Source organism: Nelumbo lutea, chromosome 8 (assembly GCF_056320005.1).
Source record: "Nelumbo lutea isolate HS-2025 chromosome 8, American lotus-T2T, whole genome shotgun sequence".
Taxonomy (NCBI): Eukaryota; Viridiplantae; Streptophyta; class Magnoliopsida; order Proteales; family Nelumbonaceae; genus Nelumbo; species Nelumbo lutea.
Window position 1 is genome coordinate 49,539,398 of NC_142691.1, and position 15,035 is coordinate 49,554,432.

At 39.7% G+C, this 15,035-nt stretch overlaps 1 protein-coding gene and 3 non-coding genes across 4 annotated transcripts in view; all 4 read right to left on the bottom strand.

Moving 5' to 3' along the window:
* Positions 1 to 947: 947 nt before the first annotated feature.
* On the bottom strand, positions 948 to 1,021 carry TRNAN-GUU (transfer RNA asparagine (anticodon GUU)). The gene has a single exon. It is a non-coding gene; the product is annotated as a tRNA-Asn (tRNA).
* A 75-nt stretch (positions 1,022 to 1,096) lies between these two features.
* TRNAN-GUU (transfer RNA asparagine (anticodon GUU)) lies at positions 1,097 to 1,177 on the bottom strand. The gene is given in 2 exon segments: positions 1,097 to 1,132; positions 1,140 to 1,177. It is a non-coding gene; the product is annotated as a tRNA-Asn (tRNA).
* A 183-nt stretch (positions 1,178 to 1,360) lies between these two features.
* TRNAN-GUU (transfer RNA asparagine (anticodon GUU)) lies at positions 1,361 to 1,434 on the bottom strand. Its single transcript has one exon. It is a non-coding gene; the product is annotated as a tRNA-Asn (tRNA).
* Positions 1,435 to 7,289: 5,855 nt separating this feature from the next.
* The window catches only part of LOC148844098 (ABC transporter G family member 9-like), a 35,669-nt gene continuing 27,923 nt past the window's right edge, over positions 7,290 to 15,035 (bottom strand). Inside the window, exon 2 of the mRNA XM_088956625.1 lies at positions 7,290 to 7,584. Coding sequence (XP_088812751.1) covers positions 7,577 to 7,584 — 8 coding nt within the window. The 3' untranslated portion in view covers positions 7,290 to 7,576. The remainder of the gene's footprint in view (positions 7,585 to 15,035) is intronic.

Below are 15,035 nucleotides of genomic sequence, written 5' to 3' on the forward strand. Positions count from 1 at the left end.
CGTGTATTCCCACCACAATTAACACCACTAATTGGGCATATATAGGAATGACAACGGGGTTGGGTTCTTGATGCCTTGTACCCGACCCCGAATTCAAATTCCCCACCCCAAACCTGATTGGACTAAAATTCCTAACCCTATCCCCGTAGGGAATAGGGATTCCTAACTTTGCCCTGCCCCACCCCAATCATTCTTACTTGTATACTTGTAAATTTATTTTTTGTTTTTTAAACTTACCTAGAATTATTTTATATTATATAATATAATATAGTATTACATAATATATAATATTTTAATATAATATATATTAGCATATATTAACAATTATATATGTTATATAATATATTGGGGTGGACAAATACCGTCTCTGCCCCGTCCTCGACCCCCAAAGTATCGAATCTTCTCTGAGTACGCCCTGAACCATATCAGTGGTCAAAAAACCCACCCCAACCTGGATGGGGCGGGGTGGAATCCACAGGACGGGTCAAATTGCCATATCTAGGCATAGCATCCCACTCGTTAAGGGAAAACTTTTTTCACAAAGACGAATTCGAAAACTCTTTTCACAAAGGCCACACGCTTTAACCAATTGAACTATCCCAGTATTGTTGATAATGATCCCACATAACTCATTTATTACTCAAAAACTAACGACTATATTCAACACAAACGCAAGAAAAAGGGGTTGAACCTGATTAACAGCCACACGCTCTAACCAACTGAACTATTCCAGCAATGTTGATAATAATGCTACATACCTGATTAATTACAATTGCATTAATAGACGAGTTTAAAAATTTTTCAATGCAAACGCGTGAAAGGAGGGCTTGAACCTCCGACCTTATAACAACCACACACTCTAACCAAATGAGCTATGGTAAAAATGACACATACATTATTAATTAGAATCACATTAATAGAAGAGTTTAAAAAATCTTCAATGCAAGCGCTAAAAGGAGGGCTTTAATCTCCGACCTTGTGGTTAACAGCCACACGCTCTAACCAACTGAGCTATTCCAGCATTGTTGATAATAGTGTAACATAAATAATTTGTCAGTTACAGTAATAGACGAGTTCAAAAGTTTTTCAACATAAACGCTAGAAGGAGGGTTTGAACCTCCGACCTTGTGGTTAACGGTTAACAGCCAAACGCTCTAACCAACTGAGCTATTCCAACACAACGCCAGAGGTTTTATTAATAAGCTAATTACATTAATAGACGAGTTCAAAAATTTTTCAATGTAAACGTACGAAGGAGGGCTTAATCAACTGAGCTATTCCAGCACGGTTTATAATGATGTCACACACTTTATTAGTTGAAATTAGTAATAGACTTCTTTAAAAAATTTTTTAACGCAAACGCTAAAAGGAGGGCTTGAACCTCCAACCTTGTGGTTAACAACCACACACTCTAACCAACTGAGCTATTCCAGCACTGTTGAAAATAATGTCACACTATCATACTATGTTTGGTTTGAAGGAAAATGCCCATTCTTCCCCTACCTTTTTCTTCAAACCAAATATAGGCTTAATTAATTGGATTGGGTGGGTCGGGTTTGAGTTGGGCCAAGATACTTCGGATTGATTCGGGTCGGGTTGAATTTTGGGTTGGGTTATCAAATGCTAGACCCTAACCCTAAATGTTCAGATTAGGGTTGGCCAATGGGTCAATTTGGGTCATCTAAAAAAATAACTGAAATTAAAAAAAAAAAAAAGAAAAACTACATGAAAAATGCCAAAATAAAAGGAATTAACCTTAAAATTCCAAATATAAAATAAAAAAACTTGAACATTTAACAATTTAAAGAGTAAACTATAAAGAGTAAAGAATAATTAGAAAAAAAAAAATTAAAGAGTGGAAATTTCTAACAATACACAAATAATCCCAATTAGACTTGACAATCAGGTCAACAGGTTGACCCATGACCCAATCCAACCCAGTTTTTTTTGGGTTGGGTCAGGTCATGTCGCGTCATTCTCACATTCAGATAGCTAAATATAAGACCTTAACCCTATTTTTTCAGGTTCGGTTAAATCGGGTTTGCAGATTGGGTCAACTTTTTTGCCAAATCTAGTTCTAACCAACCTAGCTATTTCAGCACTAATAACATATTTGAAATGCATTATTTTCATCATCTTTACACGTGGCAATATCACAAGCCAATAGATAGTTCCACTTGTTCTTTCGACCATCATCTTGTATTCTTTGTTAAAGCTTTTCACCAATAAGCCCTTGCCACATCTAATAGTAAAGGGTAGTTGCACTACAGACATGAATTATATAAATTCTCAATCAAATATATGCTTACTTTAAGCGACATTGATTTAAGCCATTGACAAAGGGGAATCCATCTTACTTAGCATATGGCCTACACAAATGCCGCTTGGACGCCATCTAATTTCTTTACAATGCCATTTGTGAAAATGATACAAATGGCACGTTTTGAAAAGTTAATTCATTAATCTTACGTTTTTTTGCATCAACCAGGCTTGTACGGTTTTCCTACATGACTGGATGACTAAATGATGATGGAAACAAACCCTAGCTTTCGGACCAGAAAGCAACTGCAATCGGAATTACTTTCCACCCATGGTTTTCAAAATCGGACTGGACCGGATAGTCGGACCAGAAAAATCGGGAATCGGTCAGGTGATCGGTTCCGTTTTTTCCAAAAACCAGATTCCCCCCCCCCCCAAATTATTGATTTTGACCATTTTTTATTTTTTTGATTTTTTTTTTGTTTTTTTGTTAGAATGGGCCGAGTGTTCGGTTCGAACTGTAGGACTGTTCGACCCGGTAACCAGACCCCTGACTGATTTAGTCACCGGGTCGGTTTTATAAACCATGCTTTCACCTGTGTAACTGATCTCTGAAACCAATGTTTTCGAACTGCCATTGATCTGGACGGTCGGATCATTCGGCTTGGGAACCATCCAGGCAACCGGTTTTATTTTACCCCAAACCCGAAATCTGGTTAAAAACTGCTGAAAAAGTCAACAAACTGTTGACCCAAGCAATCAAACCGTCGACCTATCAACCTATTCAACGATTTTTGACTGTTTTTTATTTTTTAATTTTACTGTTAGAACAGGCCATCCATTCAAACCGGATGATCGTATGATCAACCTAAAAACCAGTGGCCAGAACGATTCTGTTTCCGAATCGTTTTTTAAAACTTTCTTTCAAACCAAACCAAAGCGCTACTTTGAAAGCTCAGCCAGGGCTACATATATATTTTCATTAGTTATCAGAACTTGAAAACAATTAATGGATCACCTCGTATTCGCTATTCGCAAAATCAATCTCTCTCTCTCTCTCCCCGCTGATCCTAGTGGATGAATATCATCCACACCGGAGGTGGGGACGAAGGCTTATGCATTCCAGATTTACACCTCTTTAATGGTAAACGATCCAAGACTTACAAAAAAACCACCATCATCTAGTGGGGAATGTTACAAGCAGGAAGTAGGGGTGCCTGCAATAATACCTTGACATTACCCCCAAAGTTCAGGGTACTAAACTAAAATGTGGAATCGAATCCCGCAACCAGCACACTTCATGGGAAGCGTGAACTTGCCACTGGACAAATATTCCTATAGGTACTCTCCAGTTTTCCAAGAGTGGAGCCCACCACCATACAGAGTTGTGAGAAGTAGTTCCTAAAAGAAAGGAAATTGTGCTATTAATTAATGTTAACTACTAAACTAATTAATTAATTCCAACTACAAATTACTGTTAACTACTTTTAGTGAATTAATTACAGCTATTAATTACTGTTAACTACTTATAATTAATTAATTCTAGCTATTAATTATTAATAATAATTACCCACTGATAATAATTAATTACTGAAAATAATTTTTTATAGTAATTACTGCTATTACTTAATTGCTGATAATAATTAATTAGTAATAATATTGCTCATTATTAATTCGGAAAAATAATTTCTTATAATAATTACTGCTATTACTTAATTGCTGATAATAATTAATTAGTGATAATATTGTTCATTATTAATTCAGAAAAGTAATTTCTTATAATAATTACTGCTAATACTTAACTACTGATAATTTATTAATGAAAATATTGCTCATTGTTAATTCGAAATGATAATTAATATATGTTTTCGTAATGGTATTTAATGATTCGGAAATAATCATTTTATATTTATATTAACTCATATTAATTATTTTGAAAATAAATATTTAATGGTAATTATTTATATTATAATTATTATCAGAAATTATAATTCATACATTTATATGAAATAATTAACTATATTATTATAAGTAGTTATAATTAATAATAAATATTTTCATAATGGTAATTAGTAATTCAGAAATAATCATTTTATATTTATATTAACTCATATTAGTTATTTTGAAAATAAATATTTAATGGTAATTATTTATATTATAATTATTATCAGAAATTATAATTCATATATTTATATGAAATAATTAATTATATTATTATAAGTAATTATGATTAATAATATTATATTAATGAATATAATTATATTATTATTATCAATAATTATAATTAATTATTACTAATACTAGTGATGATAATTATTACTTCGGAATGTTAATTAATTAATGATAATTAATAAATATTTTAATAATGTTAATTATTAATTGGGATATACTCATTTTATATTAATGTTAATTCATATTAATTATTTTATAAATATATAGTTAGTGTTAATTATTTACAATATTGTTATTACAAGTAATTATAATTAATACTATTATTATTCTCCAATAAATATTTCATTTAGTGAAAGTTAAATTATAAAACTTTCAATTATTCAATAATTTTAAACTTAAATAATTATAAAAGAAAATATTATTTTATGAATTAACTAAAAATTGTAATTATAACAAATTAATTACTTAAGAAAAATAAAAGTAAAATAATAATAATAGTAGCAATAATAATACTTTAATATTACTGATTTCAAAATCAATACACACATAATAAGTACATATTATTAGTTAATAATAATAATAATAATAATAATAATAATAATAATAATAGAATAAATAATAATAATAATAATAATAATAATAATAATAATAATAATAATAATAATAATAATAATAATAATAATAATTAATACTTGGGCCCATGAAGCACAATTTTTATTTTATTTTTGATTTTTTGGGCAATTAACAATTCACAGTTTGAGCTCAGGTTTGATTCGTTCAACTCAATATTAGGACGATAGGCCTTTTTAACCTGAATATTTTGTTAACCACAATTAATAATTGTTGAAACAAATAAAAATCACAAAATTATAATATTTATATTTATTAATATTAATCATCATCATCATCATCATCATCATCATTTAAGCCTTATCCCAACTTATGGGGTTAGAGGCTTGGTTACATGAATCTTGTTTTACCATTTGGTTTTGTTTAGTGCCATATCATATTCATAAATCATGAATGCTTAAATTGTATTTTAATGCTTCAACTCATGCCCTTTTTTGTTTGTTTTTAACCCTTCTAGACAAGGTGGCAAAAGGGTGGATTGGGTAAGGGTTGAATACCAACCCACCCATATTGACCCACCAACTCACCATGACCCATCATCGATCATTGTTAATGGGTCACAACCCATCCTTACCCTAACCCACTTGACCCATCCATATTGACCCTTATCCACCCTCACCAATACTAACCTATGTACACTCACATATAATTGCAGAAACGGGTAGGTGAACCCATATACCTCAAAAACATTTTTTTTTTAAGAAATTCATCTCTCTCAAGACTATTATGTGATAGACGTGGTTAGGGTTAACTTGTATACATGAAAATCAATTTTAAGATAATTGTCTCGCTCTCGTGCTTGTCACATGGTAGATACGGCTTGAGTCAACCTGTACACCCAAAAAACAATTTTGAGAGAACCGTCTGCTCCTGTCACGTGATAGATACAGGGAGTGCCAACCTATATGTCCAAAAATTGTAAAAGTGGAAAAAGTTATAGAAAATTATAAAAATGCAGAAATGTTGCAAAAATTTATAGAAAAATGCAAAAAATGCAGAAATTATAGAAAAATACCAGAAAATGCATTAAAATAAGAAAATTGCAGAAAATGCAGGAATTTTGTAGAAATTGCAGAAATTACAAAATTTTGGCAGAGAAATACTACAGAAATTGCAGAAAATATCAGAAAAATCCCTAAAATTTTGCAAAATATTTAGAAAAAATGCAAAAATACTGAAAAATTGCAGAAAGTGCAAAAAAAAAAAAAAACAGATATTTTGTAGAAAATTCAGAAACAATTGCAGAAAAATACCAGAAAATGCATTAAAATATTAGAGAATGCAGAAATTATAGAAGTTTTGTAGAAAATACTGGAAAATTACAGAAAATGCATGAAAATACAAGAAAATTGCAGAAAATGCAAAAAAAAAAGCAGAATGTTTACAGAGAATTCAGAAAAATGAAGAAAGATAACAGAAAATGCAACAGAAAAACAGAAAAATTGCATAAAATGCATAAATTTTGTAGGAAAATGCAGGAATTACAGAAATTTTGTAGAAAAATTTAGAAAAAATGCAGCAAATACCAGAAAATTTTAGAAAATGCATGAAAATATCACAAAAATTGCTAAAAGTTTGTAGAAAATTCAGAAAAAAGTTTTAGCAATGTAGCAAATGCATGAAAATAGCAGAAAAATTAAAGAAAATATAAATATTGCAGAAGCTTTGTAGAAAAATGTATAAATTATAGACATTTTGCAAAAAATGAAGAAAGAAGCAAAAATTTGCAAAAATGCATGAAAATACCAGAAAAATGTAAAAAATTACATAGAATTTTCAGAAATCGCAGAAATTATAGAAAATTGTAGAAATTTAGCGGAAGTTACAAACAATTTTCATAATATAATGTTTTAAGACAACTCTCAATAGTATCAAATCTTAGCATGGTAAAGATATCACAAGTTTCTATTTGGTTGGAATTAAATGGAAGAGATAGCTCACCAAGGAGCTCTTCTAAGGAGTCCAAAATGATCAATTTGATAAGGAGTTCTGCTATCAAATATCACTCTCTTTGTTGTCTCCACATTAGGGAGATGTTACAGTAGACCCACAAATTGTCAAATAGTTGTTAGTTAAAATATATATAAATGGCATTTAAACAGTCAAACTCTAAAAATAAATTGATAAATATATAAATGGTACTACCTTTCTTGTCAAATTGAAGGGATATTCTTTCAAATTTGGAGATATCAAACTCTAAATCAATGTCTATATCATCATTTTCCGCTTTATCTACATTTACAAAAACAGAAAGTAAAAAAAAAAAAAAATTACTAATATGAAATAGAGGAAGAAAATGTAAATATCAATGTCTCAACCATTCTTGGGGCAAGCCCCGGCACTAAATGCTGCTTAAGAAGAAATCGCAAGCCATTAGAAACAACTTGGGATATCATTTTTCACATGATTTCCAATATGCTATGATATCCAGTTGAATTTTCCTGTCAACATGTCTCCTCCAAATGCATGTTGTGATTTCCTTTCATTTGTAGAAAAGATTTGGCTCTCAAAAGCATCATAATCCTACATAATACAAAAAAACATATAATTAAAAAGTACAAAACAATATATAATTATCATTTTGCATATGACTTATTATCATTTATCAAGACAAAAATATAAAATACTAATTACCTTCATAAAGTTATATTCATTGTAACGCGTTGCATTTCAAATAATAATAACACTTCTATTGGGGTGATAACTGTGCAATTTGTTAACCTTGGTGTATTCACTAGGAGCAATTCTAAACTAAACTTGCATTTCTGATACACTTGATATTTCTGTCATGACATCATCATTGCAAAAACCATTTAAGAAATGTAAAATTCTATCTTAGACCTATGACAAGGGTTCTTGATTCCATTGAACCAAATTGAAATATCATTAACGTCAAGTACTGTATTTTCTAACACTTAAAAATTTAATTAATCCCTGTAATCAGGAAGCTTATCTATGTGTAATTACTTCAAATGCAACTTTGCAAATCTCAAGCTGTTAAATTATGAATGAGTAATGAACTTTTCTTTATGAATGCAGAGAATGTTGTTCTAAATTATGAATTCTGAAAATGATCAAATATCCATTTTGACCCTATATATGAGAGTTTTTGTTTGTCTTTTTGGGGGTATCATTGAAAAATAAAAAGTTGTCTGATTGCACTTTAAGAGATAAGTGATGAAGGAAGATTTGGCCTGACCTCGTAAGCACTCAACACGTGGAAAAGCAGCAGCTCGGCAGTTCGGGCCAAGGCACGAGCTCCGAAAAGAGGAACCCGTGGTCCGAACTCCCCACAAGGAGCCCGAGCTCTCCCTTGGACCCCGAGCCTTACAAACACAAAAGACAACAACCCGAATTGGCCCGCCTCATGGCAGTTTGGGCCACACCTCTATCCGAACTCAAGATTTCACCTCGCACACCACTCCAGCACTTCGCCTCCAGGGCACCGAACTGAACAACCACACCGTACCTGACACCGAAGGAGTCCGTATCTGGAGGCTGCGCACCTGACTAACTTGGGACCTGACGTTTGACAAACCGCACTTCAACGGCCACCTGCCACTACCATCTCCGGTTACAGAGACGGCTTCGACAAAGAGAGTAGTGGCGGTTCTACCCCAGTAGAGGTGAGGACACCCGAATTGGCAGAAGCACAGAGGTAATCATACCCGACCTGATAGAAGCTTAGGAGTGAGTGCGCGAAGTGGTTATAAAAGGCTCTCTACCCACCAAGAACGAGGTATGTGAACTTTGCGCCATCTGGTTTATCATCTTGCCTTTGAGGATACTAACTTGATCTTCGGAGCATTCTCACCGGGTCCCTCCCTGGAGATACTCGCTTTCTTCCCCGTTTCAAGCACCTTATGCTCCAGCCAGAGGCAAGATCATTGATAGCTAGGACCAGCCGGATTGCGCACCATCAATTGGCGCCGTCTGTGGGAACGCTTCTAAAAGCCTCCCTCTAAAACTCTTATAACCTCCTTTTTCCAAGAAACCTCAACACTCATGGCTTCTTCCAGCAATGCCAGACATAGCACGGAGATGAATGTCCCCGGGGAACAACCTCAAGTCCCCGCGATGTGCATCGGGCAATTCACCATCCCCCTTCCAGTGGATGGGATCCCCAGCCTGAATGCGCCACAAATAGCGGCGCCAGTGAACCTACCCGCCGTGAACGTCCCCCTTCCTCTTCCTGTCGAGACAACCTCTACCGAACCAACTACTGTTCCCTTGGCAACTAGCCAGAGCCAGTTTCACGACCTAATGCAGTGCATGCGGGCAATGCAAGCCCAAATTCAATAGTTCTAGCAGCACCAAGTACTGCACCACCTCTCTTAGTATCACTATTAGCAGCAGTTCCCCCAACTACCTCTGAACCAACCCCAACTTCCACCTCGACACCCTGTTCCAAAGCCGGTTAAGGCCTTCCCTCAGGGCGGACGCCTTCACCGAGGAGAAGCCTCCCAACTTCAGAACCCCTCCAAGAGCCAGGCCTCATCCCTGGGCCAGAGGGAAAGAAGGATCTCCCCCACCTCGCAGCTCACCGGCAGATCAGGAACCTCGCTCACCAAGTCGGCACCTCGGCACTCCAAGCTTGAGCTCCTGCCCATAGAGAATTGATTCAGCGTCCTAGCGGCAGACTACCGACATTCAGGGCCCATCGAGCTCAGCAACACAGAGGCCAGCAGTGCCAGTACCAGGCAATCCCCATGTCTCAGAGGTAAAGAAGAGACAAGCTCGGACGAGGTAAAAGCTGCCCCTATTCTCTTAGTTCCTTCCCCCCTCTCATCAGAACTCCTTGCAGTCCCCATGCCCAGAGACTTTAAACTCCCCCCTTTAGACAAGTATGATGGGTCATTTGGCCCCAATGACCACGTCGATGCCTTCCAGTCCCAGATGCACCTAGCAAGGGCCAGTGAATCGTGCATGTGCGTGGCCTTCACCACCACCTTCAGGGGGGTGGCCCGCACTTGGTACAGGAACCTTCCCCCCAGGTCGATAAGAAGCTAGACCTAGTTCGTGCAGGTCTTCACCGCACACTTCGTTACCAGCAAGCGGTGCCCCAAAACCGATGAAAGCATATTCAGAGTAGTCCAGAGGGAAGTTGAATCCATCCGGGGCTACATCAAGCAGTTCAATGACGCGTGCTTGCAGATACCGCGACTGGACCCCGCGGTGCAGCTCGCGGCGGCCAAGAGAGGAGTTACACACAAGGAGTTCAAATGGCACATGGTAGCTAGCTAGTCCACAACCGTAGCCGAATTCCTCAAGCTCACGGATAAATTCATGAGAACAGAGGAAGAGATCAACCAAAGGACCGAAAGCGGGATCGAGAAAAGGATGAGGGAAGGCGAGCCCTCCAACCTAGTTGATAGAAGAAAAAACCCGGCCCGGGAGATGAAACCAAGCCAACAGTTCTGAGCTCCCTTAGCAGCTCGGGCGAACTACACACCCTTGAACGCGAGGCAGATCAAGATCTTGATGACGATCAAAGATGCCCCATACGTGAAATGGCCACCTCGCCTAAAAGGGAACCCAAACGAGAGAAATAAAAACTTGTACTGCAGTTTCCATAGATATCACAATCATAGTACCAAACAATGTAATAATCTCCAGGACGAGATAGAGGGACTCATCCGCCGCGGGTACTTGAGAAATTTTGTACAACATAGCAATAATAATAATAATAATAAGACAGGTCGGCAAGGGGAGCACGGTAAGGATGCTCTCGAATCTAGCGGTAGGCCGGTCGAACCGCCGAAAAAACAGCCTCCGAAGGAGAGGCCAGTTCGAGGAACCATCCATGTAATAGTGGGAGGTTCGATAGTCGCGGGTTGCACTTCGGCAACAGCCAGGGCATCAGTTCGCAAAGCTTCCTGAGAAGAGCGGAACCCTCCAAAGAGGCCGAAGATGAAGGAACCAATTTTCTTCATAGAAGATGATGCGCGAGGGGTCCACTACCCCCACGATGATGCCCTTGTCATCAAACTAAGGATCAACGACTTTGATGTCAGGCGCATGCTTGTTGATTCAGGCAGCTCAGCGAACATTCTCTTCAAATCAACGTTTGCCCAGCTTCAGTTGTAGAGAAGCGAGCTGAAACCCGCAAACACTCCTCTGGTAGGCTTCAGCGGAGAGGAAGTCAGGCCCCTCAAGAAAATAACAGTACTAGTGGAAGTTGGCACATGGCTCTATGCGGTCAGACTCAACCACAATTTCTTGGTGGTTGCGACCCCTTCCCCATACAATGGCATAATAGGGCGGCCAATCACTCATGTCCTACGGGCAGTGGTCTTCGCCTATTACTTGGCGAGGAGATCAAAAAGCTCATCGCAGTAGAATTCATAAGGGAAATTCACTACCCGAGCTGGGTAGCCAACCCAGTGCTGGTAAAATAGGCAAACGACAAGTGGCGCATGTGCGTCGACTACATCGACCTGAACTAAGTCTGCCCGAAAGATTGCTTCCCCCTCCCCAGAATTGACCGTCTAGTGGATGCGACCTTGGGACATGAGTTGCTAAGCTTCTTGGATGCCTACTCGGGCTACAACCAAATCAGGATGGACCAGTCCGATGAAGAGAAAACCACCTTCATAACCGAGTTCGACCTGTACTGCTACAAGGTCATGCCCTTCGGACTGAAGAATGCTGGGGCAACCTTCCAAAGACTTGTGAATAAGCTGTTTCGGCCCTTAAATGGCACGAAAATAGAATGTTATGTAGACGACATGGTCGTCAAGACATAATTTCCACAGGAATTAATACAAGACTTATATTTTGTCTTCCAAATTCTACGTCAGTTTAGCATGAAACTGAACCCAAACAAGTGTGTCTTCGGTGCCACATCGGGTAAGTTCCTAGGGTACATTGTCAACCGGCGCGGCATTGAGGCCAACTCGGACAAGATAAAGGCCATCCTAGATATGAGACCACCCCAAAAAATAAAAGAGGTTCAGAGGCTAAACGGTCGTATAGCCGCTCTGAGCCACTTCATGTCCAAATCGGCAGACCGCTGTTTGCCTTTCTTTAAAGCAATCAAAGGCAAAGGGTTCGAATGGACCCGAGACTGTCAGCTCACGTTCGACGAGCTAAAAAACTACCTCGCTAGCGTGCCGATTTTAACCAGGCCCGAAGAGGGCGAGGTCTTAGAACTATACCTCTCGGCAAGGATGAGATGGTCAGTTCGGTACTAATAAAAAAAGTAGATCGGGTCCAACGACCCATCTATTATGTTAGTAAAATTTTGCAGGGAGCAGAGACGAGATATCCGCAGATAGAAAAGTTGGCATACGCACTGATAATTGCAGCTCAGAAACTCTGCCCATATTTCCAGGCTCACACTGTCATCGTCTTGACTGACAAACCTCTGAGGCAAGTCTTAATCAAGCCCGAGGTTTCCGGTTGGCTAATGAAGTGGGCCATCGAACTCAGCGAGTACGACCTCCAGTAAAAGCCACGAACTGCTATTAAGGCCCAAGCATTGGTAGATTTTATCGCCGAGTGCACTTTTAGCCTCGAAGTCCCTAGGCTGGTTGAGCCCGAGATCCCCAGTTCGGGTGAACCCAGAGCTCCCAGGCCAATATAGTCTGAACCCCGTGAAGTAGCAACCGGGGTGGCATCTCTCTTGGTTAGGCCAAATGCGAACTGGGATAAGGAGCCCTGGATCCTTCACGTAGATGGCTCCTCGAACCAGCAAGGCAACAGGGCTGGAATAGTGCTACGTGGCCCGGGTGGCACGAAATTCGAATATGCACTACGCTTTGAGTTTGCGACATCCAACAATGAGGTGGAGTATGAGGCATTGATAGCCGGACTGAACCTAGCGCAAAAGGTAAGAGCAAAACACATAGTTATCTGTAGCGATTCCTAGCTTGTGGTCAACCAGGTTACGGGCGAATACGAAGCACACGAGATAACTATGATCGCCTACCTGGCAAAAGTAAAGGAGGCTCTGCTCAACTTCCAGTCACACTTCATCAGGCAAATCTCGAGGTCAGAGAACACTGAGGTCGACGCCCTGTCCCGGTTAGCCAGCATGGGTCACAACACCATGAGAATCGTGTACATAGAGGACTTACCTCAACCTAGCATTCTTGGTGAGGCAGAAGAGGTCACTCCCATCCTTGAAGCAGAGCCGTGCTGGATCGACCCACTCACGAGCTTCTTGCTAGATGGAACCCTTCCTACGGACCGCAATGCAGTCAGGAGGGTGCAGTGCCAGGCAGTCAAATACGCCATAATAGACGAACGACTATACCGACGGTCCTACATGCTCCCCTACATGCGTTGCTTGCGACCTGCTGAGGCCGAGCTCATACTCCATGACACTCATGAAGGTCTGTGCGGCGGACACTTGGGAGGCAGGACCCTCACCCAAAAGGCACTTCGACAATGGTACTACTAGCCAACGACGAAGGAAGAGGCCATCGAGCTCGCCAGAAAATGCGATAAGTGTCAGAAGTATGCCAATATCCACCATCAGCCTGCCACCGACCTCAAGTACCTCACCAGTCCATGGCCCTTTGTGCAATGGGGGATCGACCAGTAGGTGGGAGGAAGTTCCTAGTGGTGGCGGTAGATTACTTCACAAAGTGGGTAGAAGTTGAACCTCTCGCAACAGTTACAACTCGAAACATACATAACTTCTTCTAGAAGAACATAGTATGTCGCTTTGGGTTACCTTGGGTATTGATCTCCAACAATGACAAGCAGTTCGAAGATATCAAATTTCAGGAATGGTGTCAAGATATGGGGATTTAGCAGAATTTCACATCGGTTGCACACCCGCAGGCAAACGGTTAGACAGAAGTAATGAACAGAGCTATCCTCCGTGGACTAAAAGCGCGACTAGACCAAGCTAAAGGGTTGTGGGCGAACGAGCTACCAAGTGTTCTATGGGCTCACCGAACTACGGAAGAAACCACCACGGGAGAGACCCCCTTTAACCTCACCTACGACATCGAAGCGGTACCAGCGGAGATCAAAATACCTACACTACGACTAGAAGCATATGACGATCAGAAAAACGGAGATGAGTTGCGTACCAACCTCGACCTACTGGACGAGGTAAGAGACCTCACGTACATCCGAACCGTAGCTTACCAGCAAAGAGTAGCTCGATACTACAACGCCAGAGTAAAAAAAAATGGAACTTCCGCGTTGGCGACCTGGTCCTCCGTAAGATCATGGCACCTAAGCCCGGCATGGGCAAACTTGGACCGAATTGGGAAGGGCCCTACCGAGTAAAGAGAGCGCTCGGGGGGGGGCATACGAGATCTAACCTTAGAGGGCAAACAAGTACCCCGAGCTTGGAACGTCGTTAACTTGAGACGATACTACCTATAGATCACCAAGCGAAGTGGACTAAGTCTCTACCAGAGCCTAAGGGCTAGGATACCGAGTTAACAAGGACCTCGGCATGGGCAAGCATAGGCAAAAATGTCAACTAAAAGCTCAGGCAAAGCGCCCACAATGAACTAATAGGGGCATCGACATATGGTCAGTTTAGAGGAAAGAGTGACCAACACTTAACCATAAGAGTCATTCCATTGCAAAAAACTTTGTGTACATTTCCAAAAAAAAAAAACAATAGAAGCGAGCTCACAGGCCTAGAGGTACTTCTTCACCATCAGAAGGCACTTCAACGACACCCGAAGGTCCTGCCTCGTCCTCAAAATCCGGCTCATCGTCAGCAGCGTTGGCCATCTCCTGAGTAATGCGCGATGTGGTTATGGCGCTAATATCGAGCTCGGGGTATGTATTCTGGATCATCCACTGGCTCTGTTTAAAGCCCCTTCTGTAAGAGCCCACCATCAGGTCGTCAAAGCGTGACGAGACGATATATTCATCGACAACCTTCTTCTTGGCATCCTCGATGCCCTGAGAAAAGATCTTCGTTCTCTCCCTAATATCATCTTGAAGGTATTCAACCTGATGCTGCAAGTCCAGCCTTAGGTCCACCATGTGCTTCACCA